General features: G+C 57.3%; 5 protein-coding genes across 5 annotated transcripts; 4 read left to right on the forward strand and 1 right to left on the reverse strand.

Moving 5' to 3' along the window:
* Positions 1 to 968: 968 nt before the first annotated feature.
* On the forward strand, positions 969 to 3408 carry L226DRAFT_576041 (uncharacterized protein; the record flags this gene model as incomplete). The annotated part of the gene is made up of 10 exons (XM_067685295.1): positions 969 to 1250; positions 1301 to 1413; positions 1472 to 1539; positions 1588 to 1694; positions 1743 to 2579; positions 2633 to 2646; positions 2723 to 3097; positions 3153 to 3246; positions 3306 to 3332; positions 3385 to 3408. The coding sequence occupies 10 exons, from the start codon at positions 969 to 971 to the stop codon at positions 3406 to 3408; spliced, it is 1941 nt and encodes a 646-aa protein (XP_067529432.1).
* Positions 3409 to 10535: 7127 nt separating this feature from the next.
* L226DRAFT_312225 (uncharacterized protein) lies at positions 10536 to 11365 on the forward strand. The gene is made up of 2 exons (XM_067673814.1): positions 10536 to 10873; positions 10927 to 11365. Exons 1-2 carry the CDS (start codon positions 10702 to 10704, stop codon positions 11265 to 11267), a joined length of 513 nt encoding a protein of 170 aa, XP_067529433.1. The 5' UTR covers positions 10536 to 10701; the 3' UTR covers positions 11268 to 11365.
* Positions 11257 to 11979, forward strand: L226DRAFT_312266 (uncharacterized protein). Its single transcript, XM_067673815.1, has 3 exons — positions 11257 to 11668; positions 11731 to 11819; positions 11904 to 11979. The coding sequence occupies exons 1-2, from the start codon at positions 11376 to 11378 to the stop codon at positions 11804 to 11806; spliced, it is 369 nt and encodes a 122-aa protein (XP_067529434.1). The 5' UTR covers positions 11257 to 11375; the 3' UTR covers positions 11807 to 11819; positions 11904 to 11979.
* Positions 11980 to 12545: 566 nt separating this feature from the next.
* L226DRAFT_312268 (uncharacterized protein) lies at positions 12546 to 14795 on the forward strand. Its single transcript, XM_067673816.1, has 4 exons — positions 12546 to 12589; positions 12859 to 13134; positions 14429 to 14530; positions 14594 to 14795. Exons 2-4 carry the CDS (start codon positions 12920 to 12922, stop codon positions 14730 to 14732), a joined length of 456 nt encoding a protein of 151 aa, XP_067529435.1. The 5' UTR covers positions 12546 to 12589; positions 12859 to 12919; the 3' UTR covers positions 14733 to 14795.
* Positions 14796 to 18541: 3746 nt separating this feature from the next.
* Positions 18542 to 20139, reverse strand: L226DRAFT_312279 (uncharacterized protein). Its single transcript, XM_067673817.1, has 4 exons — positions 19814 to 20139; positions 19662 to 19750; positions 19168 to 19603; positions 18542 to 19113 (listed from the first exon to the last, which is right to left on the reverse strand). The coding sequence occupies exons 1-4, from the start codon at positions 19875 to 19877 to the stop codon at positions 18641 to 18643; spliced, it is 1062 nt and encodes a 353-aa protein (XP_067529436.1). The 5' UTR covers positions 19878 to 20139; the 3' UTR covers positions 18542 to 18640.
* Positions 20140 to 23712: the final 3573 nt, after the last annotated feature.

Here is a 23712-nt window from a genome sequence, read left to right on the forward strand (position 1 = left end):
GTGCTGCTGGTAGCTGCGGGTGTGCTGCTGGTAGCTGCGGGTGTGCTGCTGGTAGCTGCGGGTGTGCTGCTGGTAGCTGCGGGTGTGCTGCTGGTTGCGGCGTGGGATTGGTCATTATCGAGGCGAAGGCGTTTCGAAGGAGGTGCCTTGGCCGCGGAGGTCGGAGTGGTCGCGCTTGTAGAGCTCGCGGCGACAGCGTGATGAGGACCGGGAGGAAAATCCCTGCATAGAAGTCGTCCGGGGTCTGGGGAAGAAGAATAATGGGGAAAAATAACATACCGTGTCATCGTAGACAGAATCCCGTATCCCTCCCCTGCCGCCACCATGACAGCCTCAAGCTGCTCTCTGAGGTGTGCTGGGGCGAAGCCCATCTTCTTGATGGTCTTGAGCTCAACCGCGGCACGCGCACTTATGACTGCGATGTTCAGGAGCGATCTTATTGCGCTGTCGCCGGCAGAGGAGGGCTCCTCCTCCCCCTCTTCCCCGAGATGATGCCACATATCCCAGGCCTCTAGGAAGTACCAAGCAGGCCCTCGCCGAGGCCTCCAAGGATCCAAGTCAGTGCATAACAATGAACTAATGCAAAAATATATACGTACTGCATTGGAGAGGTTCCAACCCGCTGTAAGAACTCCGGACACCCAGATGGCATGTCTGCCTCGACGTCGCTCCCGCTGGACTTGGAGTTTGCGCAATCTTGACGGTCCCGAGAGGCCATTCGACTGCAGATTCCACCGGGATGCTTCGAGATTGACAGTTCGAGGAAGCTGGCAGAGGAAGTAGCGGTAGCGAACGAGAAGCAGAAGGTAGACAATCCCCGGGAGCACGGACTCCAGACGAAGAGAGACAAAGTTGTAAGCGCCCCTGGGCCTTGCAAGGGGCGCTTGCAACTTTGTCTCTCTTCGTCCGCAACGTCCACGTCCCCCGCAACCCATGTAGCATACTCTAGCATACACCCAGTGTTTACAATGAATTTCGCTTCCGATTACTCTAGAGAATCGTCTTCTGTGCCTTCAGCTTCCTCGTCTTCTTCTCATCTTGGCTCTCCCCTCGTTATTCGTTCTGATGACCCCTCTCGCTCCTTGCCTCAGAATAATTCCCTTGGTCTCAATTTTCCCTCTTCGAATGCTGGCTCCTACACAGGGACTCCGAATCCCAACATCGACACCATCTCTTCTGTCCAGCCAAGTCGGCAAGCCTCTGCGCACTCGCAACAAGATATCAATCACATCTTCAATGCATCGCCGGTGGTATGTCTTGTACATGCCAGCATCCAGACAGGTTGCTAACCTACCCTCAGAACCCCTTCTTTGCCATGAGTAACGCCATGAACGTCCCCGTCACAATGACACCAGCGTATATCGAGATCAACCTCAAGATACAACGGCTGGAACAGGAGATGGCGGTTATACGGTGAGTGTATTCATCAATTCGACATGCAAACAGCTACAACAGTACTACATGCATATAGTCAAGGCCTTGCCAATGTCTCCGCTGAAGTCGCGACCGCCAGACGCACCTCGACCTCCTCCGTTTTTGGTGCGCCTGATACGTCGTTCATATTTCGTATGACTGACTTGTCAACAGAAGAACTCGAGGATGTCGTCCTCAAGACCGTCAAGCCAACATCGTCTCTTCTTCCTCAAGAAGCCCCGGGGTTTGATTGTGACCGCGATCATAGGGACTTCCCTGCCGTAAGTGTCTTCCAGTCTCTGCGATCACACCACTAACCTCCATTTGAGTGTCGCTTTTTCGAGGATGGATCAATTGAGGCCTACAAGAAGAGCAAGCAAGGCACAACCGAGGTTGGACAGGTCATCGGCAAACGTGGTTGGCCAAAGAAGGGTGAGGACAACAGGGCGACGTACGAGTGGCTTGAGAATCCCGACGGCACCCCGGCCACCGAGCGCGACTACACGCTCGCGCGAACATGGGGCTGCGAGTTCATCCTCACATGCCAATCCCTCGGCATAACCCTTCCCCCCTCCTGGAGAAACGTCGACATGCGCATCAAGACGACGTGCTACAAAGGTCTCCAAAGGCACCTACCCATCTTTCAGCTCGAATACAACAACAACAAATGCAAGACACTCATGAACAGCCTGTACTACGAAATGATCGGACGCAATCAGAACAAGGAGGCCTCGAACACCAGTGTGCCGCGTAAGCGCATGAAGTTGGAAAATGCGAAGTACAAGATCGCCCCCGACGACAATCTCGCCATCAACATCAAACCCGCACCCTTTCTTGCTCTTGAACCAGGACCTCCTCCCCGCAACATTGAAACTCAACCCGCCACCGACACCTTCGTCGACGATCCCGACGGCGATCTCGAAGACGATCCAGAGGCCGATCTCAAAGACGATCCGGAAGCCGAAGTGTCGGACAGCGCCACAGCATCTGACACTTCCGACGAGGGACCACGCGTACCCACTGCCGCCAACATTGCATGTCCCGCATCTCCCACCGCTGTGCTCGTTCCCCTCCCTGACCCTGCCGCTCCCTCCAAGCCCGCTGTTCCCTTTCCCAAGTCGACTGCTGCGAAAGACAAGGCACCAACCGTCAAACTCGCAGCACGCGTATGTCACTCGTTCAACTGATCTACATGATGCTGACCAAAAACGTCGTCTAGCTCATGGACAACAGGTGCGCACACTGAGCTGAAATATGCAAGACAGCGCCATCAACTCATACATATTTTATCCATACTCATGATTATCAGTATGCGCCTGCTTGACAGCGAGCCTCAACCCGATCTTTCCGTGCCCATGCTCCCGCCTCCTCCCGTCAAGGTCCCTAGGGCGCGCAAGGCTCGAGCGAAGAAAGAGGCACTGGTCACCGACCGGGGCGAATCAACAACGACAACCGTGTCCGCTCCCCTTGGCGGCGTCGTCCCGCCCGCCACATCCCCCTTCGCTGATGTACCTTCCCCTCTCCCCCTGTCTGGCCCCTCCGCTGCCCTCTCCACACCGTCGACATCTACCTCCGTGAAATTGGCGGACCCCGTCAAGAATGTCACGTCAAGTTCCAAGTCTCGCAAGTTACCTCCGCGCACCATCACTCAATGGCCTCCGTCTGAAGATATCAAGGGCGCGAGGTGCGTGCATAGTATATAACTCGCACTAATCAGGCTGACAGAAGATCGCGCGTAGGTGGGCGTACGCACGCGCCTGGTACCTCCAGAACAATGGGACCCAAGACGCATTTGACCAGCACTATGCCAAGCTCAGTACGAGCGAGAAAGCGGTGCGTCCCTTGTTCTTCAGCGCACCGCGTGTCGACTTACAACACTTCTGATATGTCAGAAAGTCCGGAGGGACTACAAGGGCAAAGTAAGTGCCGTCTACTCCATTGTGATGACTACGCTAACTCTAGTCATTCTAGTCGAAGGACACGTCAGAAGATTGAGTATATCATGCATGGTACGTGCTCGCCATTCTATTGCTCGTGGGTCTGATCCACTCGGACAGGTCCCACAGGACGAGTTGTGTACCACGGAACGGCATCATTACCAGATTACCCGGATAAATACCGCATTGCACGCTTTGACATTCGTTTGTACCAGATTGTACGCGTATTATACTGTAATAAACCGTATCTAATAAGCACCGGAACCGATATCTGCCTAAACCGAGTGAATACGTATGATTACAGTGTGTTCCGAGCACCCTCGGTGCTCCCCGTTTCGAACGTCCGCGCAAAAACGAGCCCACGCGTTATATGGACAGTAGATACGTTTTTGCTCGGGTGCCCGGATAAAAACGTGTACAAAACGTATATAAACGGATATAATGAGGCCGATTTTCACTGGGGGTGAGCGGCGAGCGGCGAGTGGCGAGTGGTTGCAATAATGCGATTGCCAGGACAAGGAAGCGGGGGGCAGAACGCATGCGGCCTTCTTCCGGATCCGTCGACATCGGCGGGATGCCCGGGCGAGGATCAGCATCAGCATCAGGCATCTCGCAGCCTGAGCATCCGGCTCGGGTGCTGTCGCTTATGTAGTACTTGGTACTTGGTATGGCACTTGGCTATAGGCAGGCTGCTTGCTCCAGGTTCGAGTTGTCTGATCTTGAATCGAGTCGGCGCATGTGCGCGGAGTGTGAAATCTCTATACCAGTGGACTGTGGACGTCATGCATGGATGTCGGATGTCGGATGTTCGATGTGCGTGAGGCTCAGGCTCGAGCGGGTGCTTACTTGTGCGTACGCGTACGCGGGCCACGGGCCACATGCGGCGCTGCTTATCTCGCGCACCGTGACGGCCGACGACCAGAACCCAGAACAGACTCGCGAGGGCTTGCGAAGGACTCAGGCGGCTCGAGGCAGGGCTTCGCGGAGAGGGATTAGAGGCGAGGCAGGGGATCGCCTCGCGAACGCGCTACGCGTTACGCGCTGGCAGGAGGGGATACTCGGGCACTTGGTATGGACCGGCAGGGCTCAGCGCTCAGCCTTGACGTGGGCTCCGGTCGCCGGAGCCTTGTGGATCTGAACGCGGCTATGTGCATTGTGCATTGTGCATTGTGTGTACTCAGTACGTGGGGCGCTGACAGGCTGTTCGCGTTCGGGGGCAGCTGGTCCGAACGCGAACGCGGCGTGCATGCTGAGAGCTGAGAGCTGAACGTTGAACATGGGCATGGAGCATGATGGTAGGGGGCAGCCGAGGAGTAGCTGGCGATGCTGGCTGGGAACGTCGATGATTGCCCGGAAGATCACCTGCGGCGGGACTGGGACGCGAGTAGTGGTCGGCGGTCGCACTAGGGACTTGGATGATTGATGATTGATGATTATTGGCGGGCGCGTTCCTCGAGCTGGAGCCCAACGTCAACGTTGAACTGAAGAGACTTGCGGCTCTGGAATAGTAAATGCAGATAGCGAGTGCGAATAACGGACGAAAACGCAATTGAATTTGTCGGGAAGTATCGATGCTGGCGTTCTGAGACGGCTGCGGTCCCAGTGCGGTCCCAGCGCTACGATGACCAGGTCGGACAGGTGCCACCGGACTATCATCTTCCATGGCCAGACTGGAATTCCATACACATGGCAAGAGTTCTGAGTCGGCAGGATCGGCAGGTCAGACAAGCAAGCCTCGCGGCTGGCACTGGCGGGCGAAAGAGCGTGAGGTTCAGGAGAGGAGAGTACCGCATCCCAGATTCCCTTTCACGCACATGCTAATCCGCGGTGTCATCGGCTGACAGGATGACAGAGCCAGCCAGGGGTCCTAAGTGCTTCGTGGCCAGACCGCTGACGTCGTCTAGAGCCGGAAATACGCCCAGCGACCAGCGTGCATGCGTCCTGTGAGACAGCCGGCTGGGACGATCGTCCTCTGAGCTTGCAGTCACGAGTCGGGGCGGAAGGCGTGCCTTCGTGCACCCTTGCGCTCTAGGGCCGCGAGGGTGACAGGCGTGGCAGACCTCCATTTGAATGCCAGCGGCGCGACAGGCGGGTGGGACCGGTTGGCGAGCGAAGGGGGCATGATCCTCCCGCTGTCTGCCAGGGTTAGAGTTGCCGGCGGTGCATCCAGGCGATCGCAGGACCCCGGTGGGTCGGGCGCAGCTGGGGATCGCGAGTCGTGATGCGAAGCGAGCTGAACGACTGCGAGAGAGACGAAGGCGGACTGAGACCGCTCAGAACGGTTTGGCTACGTTGGTAGGTCGGGTGGGAGGCGAGTGACAGAAAGACGACGCCGCCGCCACGGTGGACGACGTCGCGAGGGGCGGCTGGGCCGGGTGATGGGAGCTGGGGAGGCGAATCGCGCCATGTTGAGTATGTGGATTCGCATGCTATCTCTGTGGCGGGTGTCCGCGTGTGGAGGTGGTGGTCGCAGTGACAGCGCAAGGCAGCACACAACAGGCGCACGAGTCTCTGCCGGACGCCAGCGGGCGGGATCGCCGCTCGGCACGGCGATCTACATGTTCCCCGGGCGGTCCCTGGATCTCAGATCGTTCCCAGCGGCCGGGGCCCGGCCTCGGGCGCCTTCCGAATTTGACAACATGTGGGCGCCACGTGCCCAACTCCGCGACTCTTTCGCCGACGTCCTCCGCTCTTTCTGCCGCAGCATCCCCCTTCCCTCCGGTCTCTCCCCGGACCCCCTCCGTACGCGGTGGCCGTGGCTATTATCTCTGCTCGATGCCTCGCTGATCGGAGCCAGCTGCTGCTCACCGCCATCATCTACGCGACGTACACCCAGAAATGCCGATCTTGGTCGCGATCCCATCATCTCGACCCGCAATCTACTGGACTCGGTCAACGTCGTCCTTTCACCACTCGCACTAGACCTGTCTGTGCTTCCTCAGGCGTACGCCGCATCCCCATCGAAACCAGGCAGAGCAACGGTCTCACCCTAGCTCCGACTCTCCGACACCCTCTGCCGCGCGCTGACAAAAGCTCCGCCCCAAAACCCGATGGTTATCTTCTGCGGACAAAGAAGTGCTTCTCTCTCCTGCCGCCGTGTCTTCTCCCGACTCGAGGTCGGAGCGACGGCAGAGGGCGTGTTTCCAGCCGCCAGCACTAGTGGTGTGTCAGTGTCCGTGTCAGTGTGCGTACGCAGATCCCTCCTTGCCTACTGGTGATCGCGCCGTGTCGTGAGGGAGAAAAATTGCGTCGTGCTGACTTCTGCTGCTTCCCGCAGGATGGACGGCTCGTTACAGGCGAATTTTGACGCCCCATCCGAAATGGCTAGGGGACATTCCAGAGGTCTCCAGACGCGTCTGTGACTACCCACTGACCGAACCCCGGCGGGTCACTGCGAGAAATAGCCTTCCTCCTCCTCATCGTAATCTCCTCGCCGTACGAAGTCACGTCATCTCTTACGTCGCGGTGACAATACTCGCCGACTCCTCAAGCCCCTCGACACCATCAGCGACATACCGTGGACGTCTCCGTAACCCTCTAGTTCAGGAATCCAGATCTTCAGACACCCCACTCGTCTGCAGAGTATCAGCACGACAGATGCACCCGTCACGGTCCCACATCGATGCATCTTTTCCGAGCGCTCCTTTCCCTCTCGTGCGCTTCATCTCTCCACCGGTCAACCGGTCACCTACTGTACCACCCGCCACTCCACCCTCCCGCTCGCACCCCGCGCCCGCGCCGCCTGCCTCGTTCCCCCTTCTTTTGCTCCCTGACCAAGTGACCACCCCCAGCTCTCTCTCCGCCGCGCTCTCTTGACCGCCGCGAGGGGTATCCAATAGCACGCGGCATGGCAACGGCAACAGACTCGGAACCGACATGGAGATGGGAGAGCAGCCAGAGCCAGAGACGGCGCGGACGCCCTGGGGTCTCTTGAGCCTTCCACGCTGTCCGAGTCCCTACCCTGCTGCACGCAACGCGGGCCCACCCGCCGCCACTCTACTTTCCCCACTACGAGCGGGCTGGACAGCGGGTCCGGGGGGCGAGCGAGGGTAGTTGGAGCGAGATGGAGGAGGCCACACGCGAGGTTGCGAGGTTAAGAGCGGTGGGCGATGGGCGATGGGCGATGGGCGATGGGCGGTGGGCGGTGGGCGGTGGGGAGTTGTCTTTCGCTCGTCGCTGCACCTGAGACCGAGACCCGAGACCAGAGACCAGAGACCCGACACCAAGCGGAGAAAAGCTGAGGACGGGCTCGAAGAGACACCGCTTCCGCTCCCGCCGTCCGAGTCTCCTCCCGCTCGATCCTGGATCCCCGTGTAGGGCTTGGAACTGTCAGCTCAACACAACGGCTTGCACCTGTGTTGGAGGCGGAGGCGCGGAAGAGGAAAGAGGAGAGTTAGGGTTAGGGAATGGGGGGGGGGGGGCGCATCTCCCTCTCTCTCCCCCTCTATCTCGTCGGCGTGGTCTCGTACCTCCATATCTCCATACCTCAAAAGGGCACGCGCATTGTGGATCACGCGAGGGACGCGGGGGAGTGCGCGCTGAGCGCTTTGAACAGCACGCTGCGACAATGGCGGACAAGCGGCATACGTGCATACGGAGGTGCGGAGGTGCGGAGACGAACGAGAGCCTACACGCGCGGTCCCATCCTTGGTATGACATGGACATGGACCTGGACCCGGTCAAGCTGCCTCCCCCCCTCCCCTTCGACCCCGGCCCCGGACCCCGGAGCCCCGCAAGTGCTAAGTGCCAAGTGCTATGTCCGAACCAGCCCGCGCCTGCGCCTGCGCCCGACATGGTACACCCGAGACACCCGAGACTCGACACGCAACACGACGCACGACGCACGAAGCGGAGAAGAGCCAGAGACGGGAGACGGTGATGGGTAGTACTTACCGTTGCGCGCGTACCACCGCCGTCGACATGTCCTACGGCCGCGACCACATCGTCCGACGCCCTCAATCATCCTCCGCATCACTCCCGACGTCTTGCGCATGCGTCGTCGACCAGAGCAAGTCCGAGGCAAGCAGGAAGGACGGCGAAGACTCCAGAACCAGTCAGCAGCGAGTTAGGAGGTGACACGTCGCCTTCGACATCAGCCAAGAGCCCCAAAGGCCTCGGAAAGTCGTCCGCACCGTCCGCGACGACCCGCTCGACGCCGCAGCGCAACCCGACGATGTTGCGGATCAGCCGCAGGCCAGCGCTTAGCTGCGCCATGCCGCACTCAACGCGGTCCCGCGTTCTGCCTCCTCCCCCATCCCTTTCGACTTCTAACAAATTTTCGCACCTTCTCTACACCTTCAGGACTCGTACTGTAGCTTTAGTTTAGTGTCTACGTATCCTAGTATTGGCACACAACTCGCCCCAGTTCCCCTTTCCACTTTACGCGCCCTCGTGATCGCGCCTCGCGTATGTTAGGCGATTAGCGCTCGAGTCGTACTTATGTTTTTCCTCCTTCCAGCTCTTTCCACACCTCCTCGTCCTTAGCAACCTTCCACTCCGACGCCTTCGTACTCCCTTCGCATCCTCTCGCTTTCATTCAGTATCGCTCTTCGCATCTCGCATTCGACTCTACAAGCTCTCGAGTGACTGCTAACGCAGTCTATTCCACCCTATTCGACATACAAGTCCACCTGCTACAGCCACTCCGCGACCCCTCCCCTCTCCCATCTATCCTCCATCCACACACTCTCACTCTCCCTTTCCCACTCCACTCCCCTTGTGCACGCCCGGACGGACCATCGCACCTTCGGATCTCACTCACGGCGAGTGTAGGTCCATCAACGGGCTCGAAGAGACATCGCTCCGAGCTTGACCCGGATCGCCGCGGCGAGCTCCATGTCAGAGCACCCGAGCACCCGAGCACCTGAGCACCCGAGAGGAGTTGAGGACGGGCGGCGGGCGGCGGGCGGATCTCTGATTCGTTCTCTCCCTCCATGGACCGCGGCCGTGCTTCACGTTCGGAGCGCGACAGAACGGCGAACAGAAGCAGGAAGACGCTGCCTCCGACTCGCGCTCCATTGGCATAGTGAACCCCAGGCGCCCTTTTACTCTCTGCCGTGTGCCGTGTGCCGCTTGCGCCTGCCAGAGTCCAGATGGGAAAGGAACATGTGGCTGCTCATCTGCAGGCTTGTCTTGCACCTCAAAAGCGCAAGGGCACGCGCATCGCGGATTTCGGAAGTGCGGAAGTGCGTGAGGACGGATGCCGACGACAGGTGGCGCGTTTCAAGCCCTTCCCGCCCCGCAACGCCGGCATGCTCTGACGGTCCTCCGAGGGCGTTGTACTGAGCAGGCAGTAGCGCGGCACACGAGGGCAGGGACGTGGTTACTGGAAGTGGAGACACGTTCGCGAATCACGGTTTCGAGAGAGGTTGGGATGAGCCGCGAGCGGTGCTGAGGATCAGGCTGAGGTACGAGTCGCTCTGTGTTTTCGTAGGCAACTGACTGACACGGATGGATAGGGGAAGTGCTATCGCTGGAGCGCCGACGTTGTCGCCCTTTGCGCTGGCTCAGAGACAAGGTCCGGGGCTTGAGTCTATAGCCTCTGTCTATCGCTTATTGCGGTCCCACACTGAGGCCGGACGGTTCTGGGTCCTGGCCATGAAGGTGTCGCCCGCCGTGATGATCGTTCTCAGGCTCCCATCGGCTGTAAGCTGGTGACTGTAACCATCGCCTGGATCATCCGTTCTGGCCGCACACTTCAAGCGAGGTCACTCGAGGTGAGCTTATGCACTCTACCCACTATATGCTGTCCGACACGGAACTGAGACAATCACAGAATGCGCACTTGCCACTGTGCGCGCCAATGGCCGAGGTGGCGCAGCTCGGTACGGGATCTCGCCTCGTCGAACCGCCTGCCCTCTTGTACTCCAGTACTCGGCGAACAGTCTCGCCATTGGCAGAAGAGCGGTGGAAACCATCTCCTTCTCGAGGTTCCTCGTTTCTCCGGGCGACCAGCGCGCTCAGCGGGGTTCTCTAGCGTGACACTTCCAATGAGCGCTCGCTTCTGGAGTTCCAGCTAACCCACGCTCTACTCGCCGCCGTGCTCTAGACAAGGCAAGGGGGGAGCGAGCCTGATGGGGTGTATGTGACCACCCCAGAGGACTCTGGTATGCGACGTGGTCGTATTCTCGGCGCTGTACTTCTCCGACCGGTATCACTAGCTCTCCTGCGCCTTGCCATCATGGTCTCGGGGACAGGCTGCCTCGTCCGAGTCCACGCTCGTGCACCGAATGTGATGGACTGCGCGAGGTATCCGCACATCCCCTACTGCTTCGTTGGCGGAAGAACCACATCGGCGGTCCCCAAGCGATGCTCTCGGTGGCGGGCGCGATGAGCTCCGGTCCAAGTCCTGATGCCTAGCCTGTGCACATGCCGCCCATACACATGGGGACGGGATCACATTGGGGTTTCCTGGCACATCACGAATACGATTTGCATTTCTTCGATTCTCGCTCTTCCCTGCAGGCATTCCGACCGTCCGCCGTTGCGTCATGGGCGAAGCGCCTTGCACGTTGCCTCCGGAGGTGCGTCGTCGTTCATCTGTCTTGAGCCTGATGGCTGACCCTCAGTCTCATAGCCACCCGGTGCATCCCTGTCCCTGTGGACGAAGACCCGTTCGGTCTCCGCGGACGTGCGGCGCAAGCGGGTCGGGGAGAACCCTGCGCAGGTCATGGGATGCTGCACGTATCATCTGCAAGGTTCCACAAGCGCCCTCCCTACGTCCACCTCAACCACTGCTTCTCCCACATCCGGAAATCGTCCGCAGCAACTTTGAAATTGAGCAATAATCAAGGCTTACTACGATCTCACCGCCTACGCGGATACGACAGCCAGCCATCTGGCTCTCGAGAGTTGACTCTGCCCCGGGCCACTGTGGCCATACTCAGCAGCTCAGCAGCCCGGCCTTATCTCAAGTAGCCGCACCGTGGATCCGTCGCTCCACGCTGGCGACGGGATTGGGTCATTGCTACCTATTACCGCAACGCCACGGTGGGCGAGCCGCCTCTGTCGCTGCATTGTCTCCATATGTCGTGCGCACACCCACGATGTTTGGCCGCCTGGTACCGGGGGGTCCATACCTCCGAAACAAGTCAGGAGACCCGAGAGTCCGCCGATGCGGTCGACTGTTGCGGATTGCGGATTACGGGTATCTGCCAAGCGCGTGTCGAGCGAGCTATTACGATCGTACAAGGGGGAATGTGGAGGTGGAGATGGAGGTGGAGGTGGAGGTGGAAACGATGTCGTCATGCGGGCGGTTTGTGGCCCTGGTGTGCAGGCTTCTGGATGCTGGATGAACCTTCGGTGGTGAATGGTGAATGGTACGAGTTCTCGGTGTGCCGAGTTCGATTACACCCTTACCCTATCCCTCTATACTCATTAGGTCATCCCATACGACACCAGACGAGATGAGAAGGGCCATGAGAGTCTGTGCGTCCGCACTCGTGGAATATGATTGAGTAATTTTCATTGGTACGGTTCTCGGTCTCTCATTCTTTCGTTATGCATCCGTGCTGATCATTTACTTGTATTCAACGCCACCCGTACATGTTCCAGTCGGACTGTGGCATCCGTTGTCGCGGTATGACAGATCAATGAATAATAGCGTACGCCACCTGCCAAGTTATTTTCTCAGCTCCAACCTTCAGCTGGTATGTTGATGTTTCAATTCCAAATTCAAAATCGTCCACTGACATCGGCTAGAGACTAGGGCCTGACTAAGTCCTGAGCCGACCTTCGAAGTTCGGCGCAGTACAGTACCCGCATCGACGTCGATGACATTAATTACTGGGGCCAGTGATTGGTATGCAGACCAATGCCTTCGCGAGCTTCTTCGACGCCCCCGCGCAGCCGTACATTACGGCTGCAGCGCTGATGGTGCGGGCTGGACTGCGACGATCTCCTCGCTCATGAGTCCAGCTGACTCCCGGCCGCATGGTTGGCCTCCACATTACCCTGCCTATCGAACTACAGCACATGTGTCATCTTCGTTACTCGGTTTACAAACACGCTGCGCCTACGTGACCGTGACATCGGGGGACTCGGAGCACCAGCGGTTGTGGCTCCTGCTACCTCGACATAAACGCTGGTAACTTCAAGACTAACCCGAACCCGCCTACTCTGCATGATAGATTCGGCACCGAACATCATGAAGCGGCCTGGACTACGGCTCTCGGAGCGGGGTCCCGCTGGGGTCGAATATGCGTCCGCGTCGGGGAGATTTTGCAAACCATTGCCCGGTAGTGAGTAATTTCCATAAAAGCGGTGTTCATCCCATCCCCGCTGCCGCTATCCACGACATTGCCACCTCGTGTGCTGCACCCCTGGAACGTCAGTCGGGCCCCGGTGCATGCACCATACACGCGTGCAAGTAATGGCACGTATGTCGTACCGACCCTGACGATCCTCTTTGCGAAGGGCAGCAGACGTGCTGTCCTTCGCACATCCTCGCGAATCATTGTCGCTGTTCTGGATGTGCGTTGGACACGGTCTGACGTTCTGTCATTTACAGTACCGGCTCACGCTCGGCACAGGACGCGGTGGTCTTCCGAGCCTCGGTCACCTCGTATCCCATGGGACGAAAATGTATTTGGGGGCGGGCATCACATTCAGTACCTGCATCCCTGCGTCCCTGCATCGAGTGCATCTCTGCAATGTACTCTACGACGTCCATCGGAGGTCGGAGGCAGTCACCGCCGGAGCATATGTCGTGCAAGCTCGCGACGCCAGCTTCCCAGCAGTGCGGTGGACATCACGTTCGTTCGTTCGACTTCGCTGAAAACGCTAGGTGAGTTTCATCATTTTTTCCGGTCTGTGGACATGTGCACAGTATGCGTCTTGCAAATACATTCGAGACTCGCGCGCAGTATTCAACGTGTCCTGGACTTCCGAGGAGCTGTCCGGACGTCTGTCGATTGCATGTCGTGATGGTATCCACCAGCTATCTCGGCGGTCCTCGCACCGGCGAAGTTTGGCTGAGCACTCTTCCTCCATCACGGACAGTGCAGGGTTGTCGTCGGTGATGAGCCTTGTTCTCTTGTCAGGATGGACCTCGGTAGTGCCCACCGGGTTCCTGCAGCACCAGGGAGGGCGCCATTAGATGGGACATGGGTGAACATGGATGTCCTGAGAGCGACGTTAAGGAAACATCACACCCTCGGTGTACCCTGGATGGCAGTACTCCTCGGATTGCTCCGTGGACGGCGAATAGGTACTGAGGCGAGGTCCTTTGACCTTGCACCCTCTTTCTTTGTTCCCAAACCAGGGTCCTGTCACCGCGCACAGACGAGATGGCGGACACATTCCCCGGACCTACTCCAGACTCTCGGACGCATTTCTGAGATCCCGCAATTAGTCCGCTCACTAGTGTCTTGGTCGGTAGCTCGCATGAAGGCACTCGTCGGACGGAACTCGACTGTGCAAACGGTCTAACTGGGACCAGCCTGATCCATCCCAGCCTCGACGGTCCGCATGACTACGAGCTGCGTCCCATGCGCGTTTTGGTTAGCGTGTCATTGGCTGTCAATCGGCAGGCCTACTGAGACCGCACGCGCTGCGGCTACGTAGGATGGTACCTCGAGGAACGATGAAACACTGTACGGACGCTGAGGGTGAGGGTGTCCTTCCCCGGCCGGACTATCGTAGATCTGTTCACCCCCAAGGGAACAAAGGGGTTCGACCGGATTTCTCATAGTAGAGGTACCGTCCCCCTGCTGTTGGCGATAGAAACGTCTGAGGTGACAGTCTCCTGTGTTGTCAAGTTCGGCTCACGAGTCGGTAAGTCGTTCTACCGCTTCATCGAGACGGGGAAGTATAACCCATGGATAACAGATGAACCCGATGTCGCGCTGTTACCCGCGGACAGAATCCGCCTTAGAACCGCTCAATCCGCACCGCTGGGTGGAAAGCCGGTCTCGTACTCCGCGCTGTCTGTCATTCGCGATCGAGAACTTGTTCGATCACGCGCTCGCGATTCCACGCCTCGCATTCTCTACGCAAATTTTGAGGAACCAGCTGCATTTCCACCTCATGTCTCTTCACCCGCCCGTAACTGCCACAACTCGAAGCTAACTCTGCGCCAGACCACGAATCAATGATCGTGTCGTACGTCCCGTAGGACTGGATACTCCTCACGGACGCTCTGGGTCTCCAAAATCCCTTGATAGTAGATCGGCGAGTTCCAGGTGAGGGTTCCTTGTGTCACCTTGGCTGTACAGCGCGCGTCTGATGTGGTTTGACACTTCCAGCGGACCTTCCAAAGATCGTGGTCGCGGCGTGTCGAATTCCATAACCTTTCCACTGGTCGCTCGCTGCGTCTGGTCGAATGACTCGTTACAGCACAGGCTGTGCATCGGCGGTGAGTGCGATCCTTGGGGATCTAGTTGACCCTGCGAATCGTTTCCCATATCATACCGTACGACTTGACCCCGTATAGCCTCGAACATTCATCCACTGCGTGTGCGGAGTCATCCATCTCTGTTTCGGAAAGATAACTACCGGAGGCATTCTCCGCTATGTATGGAGCTGCGTGCTGCCAGGCCATAGGGATAGTTGTCGTCCATCGGTATCTCTCAGCTTGCGGATGTCAGGCCGTAAGGACTCTCCCCGGGGAAATGACGTCCTCCGGAAATAGGGCACGTGCGCTCGTATTAAGCTTCATGCCCGAGTTCTGGAAGGCATCTTCTCGACGGGATGAGCTCGTTCTATATTCTTTACAGTGGTACCGACCGAGGCTGGAGTGCCTCGTTACACCCTTCTCGTGCGTAAAGCCTGAGGCCCCGGAGCCCGGCGTCCGATTTTAGACACGGAGGAGTATCGCAAAGTAATACGTCTTTGGTATTCGCACTCCCGCGGACACTGTCTTCCATGCATAGAAGCAGAAGCGGCGGCATTTCGTCGGAGGTTGTACTCCGGTCTCGTTCTGAAGGTTCGGCTCTCACCCAGAGCTGACTCCACCCCGCGCTGCAGCTCCCGCAGCGAGGTCTGCTGCTGCCCCTCTGGGTTCTATCCCCGGTCGACTTCGCAATGGATGGTGTCTTATGTGTTCGCCGTTCCGATATGCATGGAGGATTGCAGCCAATGAGACAGGCACGTTCACGGTCGCAGTCATGTTGTTGGACGGCCACACAGTTCAGTGCAGACGGCTATGCGCAACCTGTCTTCGAGTTCGGTCCCAGACGACAGGTCGTGGCCTCATCAGCGGTACATTGAAGGGGATGGAAGAGTTCCACTGGTGACAATCGAGTGACCCAGATGGATAAATGATAAATGATCAGTACCTGTGTAGCAGCTAGCGTCCGAGTCAGGAAGATCGTGCTTCAGGACAAGTCTTGACTCCATCTTTCATTGAAGGAGAGAGGATTTTGTCACAATATCTTCTGGAGATGGGTTACACTACGGTGCGGGGCTTGGCAGCCTGAGCCTGAGTAGGACAAGAGTATAGTCATGTTGTATAATACGGGCCGAACTATGCCGGTACTAGCTCGGTGAAGGTCGCATTACCCCGTTGGAGACCCGCTGCGACTTTGATTCACAGTGGACAGCACGATATTTCGAGGGCTATTGAAGTTGAACTTTACGCTTGTTTCAAGATACAATGACATGCTGCGGCGAACATGATCCTACACACCGCCACATATACGCGTCGTCTACCAACAACTCCGCTAGACGCTGGTACACAATTCACGATCTGCCAGTTGTCAGCGATTATGCTTGTTGACCGGGTTTCTTCGTCCTGCGCTATATGTTCTCCAAAAAGCGCAAATATCTGACAAAGGGCATCAGTGCTAGTGCTACGGTAGTAGGGCGGACGTACAAGGTATCACCTGACGGACTCGCTCGAGTCAAGCTGCCAAACCCAATCTCGGTACTGAGAGCTGCGCCGACTCAGCATCTGAGCAAAGTGGAATATAACGAATGTAAGTGTCATACTGTCTTTCGTGATTGACACGCACACATGGCTGGAGGTTGTTTCTACCTCTGCCCGTGGACGTGTGGGTACTAGTTCCCATGTCATGACGTGGTGACATCTGGGCCGTTGGATAGTATCGCTTGACCTGCCTTATCCCTATCATCTGGATTCCTCTATCGACATGCCTGAAGACACCAAATGCAATGATGCAAGCTCGGTGGAGACGATCGCCATGTGATGAGGTGCCTCGATTCGAGATGCATCCAGACCCAATGCAACTTTCAACCCCGTTCTCTGGCTTGGTGCGTCCATCTCTTCTGTTCGCTACCGCTCATGTATATTGAGGGAACTGTTGACCATAGCAAGATCGGAACGCTACCAGCCAGATCCACCAGTGGGGGAGTCCGAGAGGACTCCCCGGTGGTATCTCGTCTTCAATTGCCCCCGACAGGGCCGCGCAGTGCCTTGCCGATGCGATCGTTCTGGCCGAGTGACTCCACGATGAAAATACGGATATGACTTGTATCTTCGATAACGTAAAGGGCAGTCCATGCAGTCGATTGCATTGCACGTCCGATGACTTTGATCCTACACTAGCAACTTACAGGCTTCTTCCAGTGACAGCCCGGACAACGCGTTCACATGAGTCGACACCTCACGCCGTTGTCTTGCATTCCTAATTCCCGGAATTACTCAAGAAATGCCTCCAATCAGCACCCGAGCGTATGCTCGGGTGCGGAGTGCGGAGACCCTCACATAGCAGTATCAGCAGCGGACTGCCATGAGAAGCTCCCGTGGCATTCACATCGCCCCTCAACGCCTTCATCTCTGATACTGTCGTCCGCGGACTCATTTAAGGAGGGTGTACCTGTACATTGTAACACCCTCCTTCTGATCGAAGAGGCTGAACACTATACGGCCGGCCAACGACTCCAGCAACAATCTTATTCGTCGCCGAACTATCAGCAAGTATCTGGTGGCAACACAACATCTTCATCGGTCTTCATGATAATCTGGTTGGGGGTTCAATGCTGCGCCTGCATGGCACTTTCCGACGGTCGTAGGAGCTTCGAGGCTACAGGTGCGTTTTCGGAACTTATCATCCTATTCCGCCGCTTGACTCCGTTCTATCCAATATGCCATGTCCATTTGATAAAGCCTTCGCCTCAAAGCGACATCATAACCATATCTTCCCACTGCCCTTCCATTGTATCGGAGGTGGTGCGGGGGTCGCGCGCTCGCCGCCTCGTTGGTGTTACACTGTGCACCTGTCTTCAAGAAGATCAGCCTCTCGCGAACCTCCTTGTTCATATTCGCAGAATATTCCTCAATGAATTCATGATTCTACATGGCCGCCTCAGGCGGTGCATGCGTCCACTCTCCTATTTGTCGCTATTTCCAACGCTGGGCGCCGGCTCGGAGTAGTACGGCTAGGAGGAGTAATACAAGTCCCTAGTAGCCGACGGCATGTCCTCATCGAGAGCTATTCATCCGGTACAAGGTACGTCGTTGCGTCGCAGCCCCTCGCCCCACCCCGACCTCTAGCCGTGAAGCGGCGAGAACGTAGTGTTTGGTCATATACACTCTATTAGTCGCCGCGGCGCCCAGACCAAGACATCTCATAACATATACGGTTTTGTGCCGCTCGACTGAACTCGTGTGGGGCAGCTTCACCGGGCTACACGCCAATGCTCCAACCTCACAGCCCGAAACTTTGAAAGGGGCGATCAAACCTAGTAGGGTCCCGAGTAGCCCGCGGTTCATCAGATGGATGGACGCAGGTGCGATATCGAGAAGCACGCCAGACCACTGTTAGTCGAAGTATCTGGTCCACACTCGTGGCACACCCAGCCTGTGTAATTTTCAACGATTCCCGCCGGGCGCGCCAATGGAGTGACCTGGAGTCGGTGCGGAGGGGCACTGATTGACAGACAAAGTGCAATCTTCCGATGCGGCCCTTCTTGTAAGATTCGAGATGCTATCCAAAATGGAGAACAAGGACAATCATTGCATTTGATTTCAATGTAATTTCGATACAGGAGATATGACAAGTAGCGGTACATAGACGATGGCGAGAAGAGGGAGGGTGATGCGAGACAGGCCACAGGCGAGCGGAAAGACAGCAAGACAAGAAACAGCGATGACAGCATATGGAGAGCAGACGACGAGCGGAGTGCGTGTCCATAACTTAGTACGAGATACAACTTGAACGACCAGCAAGCAATAACCAGGAGTATCGATATGAGACTAGAGCCACGAAGCAGCCTGATCCGCGCGTTAATATGATACGATATGTTTTTGGCTCAGGGAAGCCTAGCCGAGAACGACCGGGCGAAGTCTGGAGAGGGCGTGGCCCGTGGGAGCAGGAGCGCCGGCCGCGTCCTCAGCGGTGTCTCGGCGAGAGACTGCTGACGGAGGAACCCTGCTGGAATGCTGGGCGAAGCGCCATCGGCGCCTGGTTGCAGTCGCACCCAGGCACGGTGCAGGAGCGGGGGCGCGAGGCAGAGGAAGACCTCTCGCGATCATGCGCGCCGGCGGGCGGGAAGTCGTTCGATTGCGAGCGGGTGCGGCCCTGCTGTGGGAGCCGATGCATGTGGTGCTCGTCTGGGAACGCGCCCGCAACTGCGACGTCTGAGCGATCATCGCTGTCCGAGAATGAGGAATAAGAGGAGGTGGAAGGCGAGCTCTGCATCTGGTGATAGGGGTGGGGCGGCTCTGGAGTGCGGTAGTAGGTGGGTGGGTACTGTGGCATCTGCGGAGGTGCTCCGGCGCCCTCACGGTGGTTGCGGTAGTGCCTGCGCATGTTCGAATTAACGCTAAAGCGACGTGTGCATCCCGGGAAAGGGCACTCGAAGGCTAGAGAAAACTGTCAAATACCGCCTCAAGGAGATATGAACTCGGTTGACTCACGTTGCGCCCCCGTGTGGGAGTTCATGTGGATAGCCAGACTGCTTGGACGGTTGAAGCGTCGGTGGCATATACCGCAGCCATGCCTGCGGTCATCATCCGGGGGACACTCATCCGGAGACAACACGTAGGTCGGCAGGTCCAAGCTAGCCAGTGCTGGGTGCGACGCATGAGCGCGCAAGGAGCCCGCGTGTGCGCCGACTGGGGTCTGGACGGGCAATGCAGAGCTGTGGCGAGGAGGCAGATGATCTGCGAACGCGTTCCCGGCGATGCGCTGAGAGTCTACGCTTCCCGCGCTGGGGTTACGGGTAAGGGGGTATGGCTCTAGTCGGTGGGATGCACGAGATGGATCCGGAGAGAGACAGGTATTGCGCGTAACAAGGGTTTGAGAAGGTCCTGAGGGGGGTTGATGGTGCTGCCCGCCACGATTGGGAACAGTCTGTTCACAGGAGGCCGTTTCAGCAGTGAGCGCCGTACATTTTGAGGAAACTCCTTACCTCGAATAGCGGTCGCGTGATGTCGCGAGTGGCGAAGGGGTCCTGTGTCCGCTCCGTGGATTGCAACCTCAGACTCTCAAATCGGACGTCTGGATACAAGGACAATAAGCCTGAGATACTAGTACCGATCCACATGTGTGGACACAACTCACCGGGGAACATGTCCTGGAGACTCGGCAGAGTCGGACGCTCTTGCTGGTTGGGCGACTCGGGCATGCTGGAGAAGTGGGAGATGGCAGGTGGACGCAGGGATGAGGAACTCCGGGGGCGGGGGTGGACGCAGAGCTTGAATGCCGCGCCCGAGGAGAAGCAGGGTTATATACGGAATGCTACGCAGTGCCAGTTCTGGCGAACATCAGTTCTGTGGATCACCATCATGAGCGTTCCGAAGGAAGCCCCGCAGCGTACACGAGTGTGATTATTGCCTTATACGACAACGGTCCAACCAGCCCCGGACGGCACCCACGAACACAACGTGAGAATGTCGACCCGGTGCGCATCCTCCACAGAAGGGCAGTGGATGTGTGGCCTCTCTCTCTTGTTCCCAACAAGGAAACCTCGTCAAATATACAGCGACGGGACGTTGCCACTACCCATGGGCTGTGATACGCCGGTGTGGTGCGCCAGGCGCTGAGAACGCTCTACCTTCTTGGATTTGCAGGAAACAGGGGAGAGATTCGCAGCGCGCGCCGCCTGTGAGCGGTGAAGGGTCGTCCTCGTGGTAGTTCCCGTATTGGGCTAATGCGAGTGAATCTTGAGCGCATTCGGGCCGAGCGCTGTCCGGAACCAATATCAGTGGCACTAGACGACGATTCACCCGCAATAATAAGCTTCGATTTATGGCTGATGCACCGGGCGAGAATCATGGTACGTGGGTGAGTATCAATCTCCGCATCTACTCAGCGGCTCACCATGATTTGCCCGTTGGCGCCCAGAGCTCGTTACGAGAAGACGATAAGCGCAGTCTAGGTCCCGCCCGAAGCCGCTGCACGGGTATTGCGGGGTGCTCCATTGTACTCGTTGAGGGTGACAGTTCAGCCTGAAGGAGGAGAGGGGCGACAGTTATGGCCGACTAGAACGGATGATGCAAGCGACTGGGCCAGTGCACGGCCCGAGTCGAGCGCTTCCATAGGCCACGTTCCTCATATCGCGAACTTGTCCACAGCATCTTTGCATCGCATCATCGCTGAATCCTTGCATGCGGGATGACGAAGCCTTGAGGGGCGATTGTTTACTAAGATTGAGTTTATGAATGCTGTTGAACCATCAGCCATCATCGATTCATCATAACCGCCGCGTACATTGACTTACAAGCACCGCTTGGGACCGTACAGCTGTGGCCCGGCGCACCATGGGCGAGCTGCAGAGGACGTGTGTGCTCGGCGAGCGGGGACAGAGGGGACGCTGGCCAGCTTGCGCATGCCGACCGGCGAAGTGCATGTGACAGATGCGTGTGTCACCCGGCAACTCATCAAGTACCCGCGTCCGCGCCTGAGCGATCGCGAGTTGCTCTCCACCCCCTCGCTCCCCGCTTCGGAGACGCTGCTCCTGACGATTCTTCCGATGTCGGAGGCTTCCATAGGCTGTCCAATAGCCGAGGCCGTGCCACAAAATAAATGGATACCTGCAGAGAAGGCCGGAGACGCAGCCATCGGCGGTTCGAGACGCCACTTGATACAGAGCTACTTCAGGCGAGGTGTTGTCGGAGGAAGTGACTACATACCTCATGCACAGGTACGCGGCGTGCGAATCCTCCATAACCGCCTCAACTACACGCCGTCTTCCCTCGAAGGGAAGACATAGCCGGACTCTCGCAGTGATTGGGACTTCACGGCAGAAGCCAGCCCCACAGCGGGCAATGCCCGAAGGCTGTCCCCGCGAACAGGGTGGGAAGGCCTTGGGCATGACGTTCCATATAGCATAGTATATGTCGAACATGAACGAACTGCTCTGAGGCTGTGGCTGGGCAGAGCTTCTCAACTGCAGACTGGTCTGACCATCGATCAGACTTAGGCTGCTAATAGTACGGTGCAACAGATGGTGCTCACCCCTGTCAAACGTACTCCTTGAGGCGCATCTTGTGGTAATATCACGGTGGATAGAAGTGCGCGAAGTTGACGAACTTTTCAAGGTCGCGATCCTGTGTAGCCTCGGAGAAGCGAGGCCGAGAGCTCTGTCCATTCCTCGCACGGCAGGTCCTTGACACCGCTGGTATAGCGCTACCACCCTGAGGGAAAGGACCTTCGGTGATCTTCGTATCAGCCCATGTCAACGGTTCACGCGGTTCCCGCTCGCAAAATCGCGACCAGGGTCTGGCGAAGCGCGAATAGATAGGACGTTCGCTGTGAGCATTGCCTCTCCGCAATGGATATCCAGCAAAATTGGTCTCCCGCGGCTGCTGGCTTCTAGAAAACCGAAAGAGGAGGTAGTATTCTAACATCGAGCGTTCAAATACTGCGGCGTACCATATATTGGCCCCCTTAGTCGTCAACTCGGGTACTTTGACGATGCAGCGGTAAAACCAATCCACGAGCGTTTTCCAGCAGAACTACAGGACTAACGTTAAGATTGGTCCATGATCGCAACAGCTCGAGCTGGTCAGATGGGAATAAATCGATATGCATACACACACATACCTCGGGATGACGTGAAGCAGACTAATCTCCTGTGCTCTCGGACAACCCAAACAGACACACTGAGGTGAGTCACTATAACGCGAGGAAATCCTGGACGTTTGACACGATCTCAGGGTGCTCTGCACTTCCAGCGGTCGTCTTGCATCTAGCCATCTTGGGTAGTTGGACTTGCGGTGAGGAAAAACATCTCTTTACGGGCTTTCAGTCCCGCATAGACCGGCGCAACAAGCGTATGCGCTCATGTGGCTTAGAAGTTGCTTCAAGCGGGGGTGGTGGTGGTGAATAGGCAAGTGTTTCAGAAAAATGATACGCGGGATCCCCCCCGCCCGGTAACCACTTTAGACGCCGGATCCCACGGGTACCTCCATACAGCAACGGCGATCATTAGCGCCTTGGAACTGCAGGAATGGTTTCACGTTGTCAGTGCTAGCAAGGCCAACGGACGGCAAGTAAGTGACTTTGGTTGTCCTCTCAATTTATTCAAAAGGGCAGCTGAGATCTTTACGGTTGTTGCCACGTGCAACTTAGCTGTGGACCGCCGGTAACAAAGGAAGTGGTCGTATGTACTACAGTAGGCCTCGATCTCGTCGGGACGTCTACCGCGATCGCGAGAGGCGGGGCAGGCCGCCCGGGAGGTTCATATGATGGAAAGAAGAGACATGAAGGACCGGTATATCGTACAGGGGGAAGATGCGGCGTAACTGTGTGAGGACCGGGACCAATTGAACCAGAACGAGCCGAGCTTGCTCTCCGGTCGCATGGGCGTCCCTGCCACCGCTTCTAGCGCACACGACGAACATGCGTCATGCGCTAGAGCCGGTGCAAGTACCTCCAGTAGAGGACGCCATTCATCCAGCCTTCAGGAAGTAGTCTCCGCCGGGATTCCAGGGCAATGAGTCAGCTTTCAAGAAGGCGCGTGCGTCCACTCCAAGGAACGCCTGTGACGTGAGGGCACGCGGCAGCCTGCAGGAGCTCGTAGAGATAAAGAAAAGCACACTGCCTCCGATGCTAGACGATTGGTCTGTAGGCCATGGCTGGGCCGGTGATATGTATGCCCTGTGGCATCGGTACCGCCATACTGCCGAGCTGTGCTTTCAATGGTGATCTCACTGGACGAGTGGGAGTTCCCTTGGAAAGGGACGGTCCGTTTCACCCCTCGCTCGCAGAACGCTGGAGGAACGTCGTATGACTCACCTCGTTTGCAAAAAGAGCATTCGATGTTTCCTATAATCCCCGCATCCTCGTTAGATCCCGCTTATGTCAATGTTCGCCGAGAGGAGCGATAGCGTACCTGTGCGAAGGGACGGAGGCTCAGCGACATCGTGGCTAAAACAAACACCTGAAGAACATCTGTTGAACTGCCAGACGATAGGAAGATGTGACCGCAGACGACCGTAAGTCCAAGGGCCCTCAAC

The sequence above is a fragment of the Lentinus tigrinus genome, assembly GCF_003813185.1.
Source record: "Lentinus tigrinus ALCF2SS1-7 unplaced genomic scaffold L226scaffold_54, whole genome shotgun sequence".
Classification (NCBI taxonomy): domain Eukaryota; kingdom Fungi; phylum Basidiomycota; class Agaricomycetes; order Polyporales; family Polyporaceae; genus Lentinus; species Lentinus tigrinus.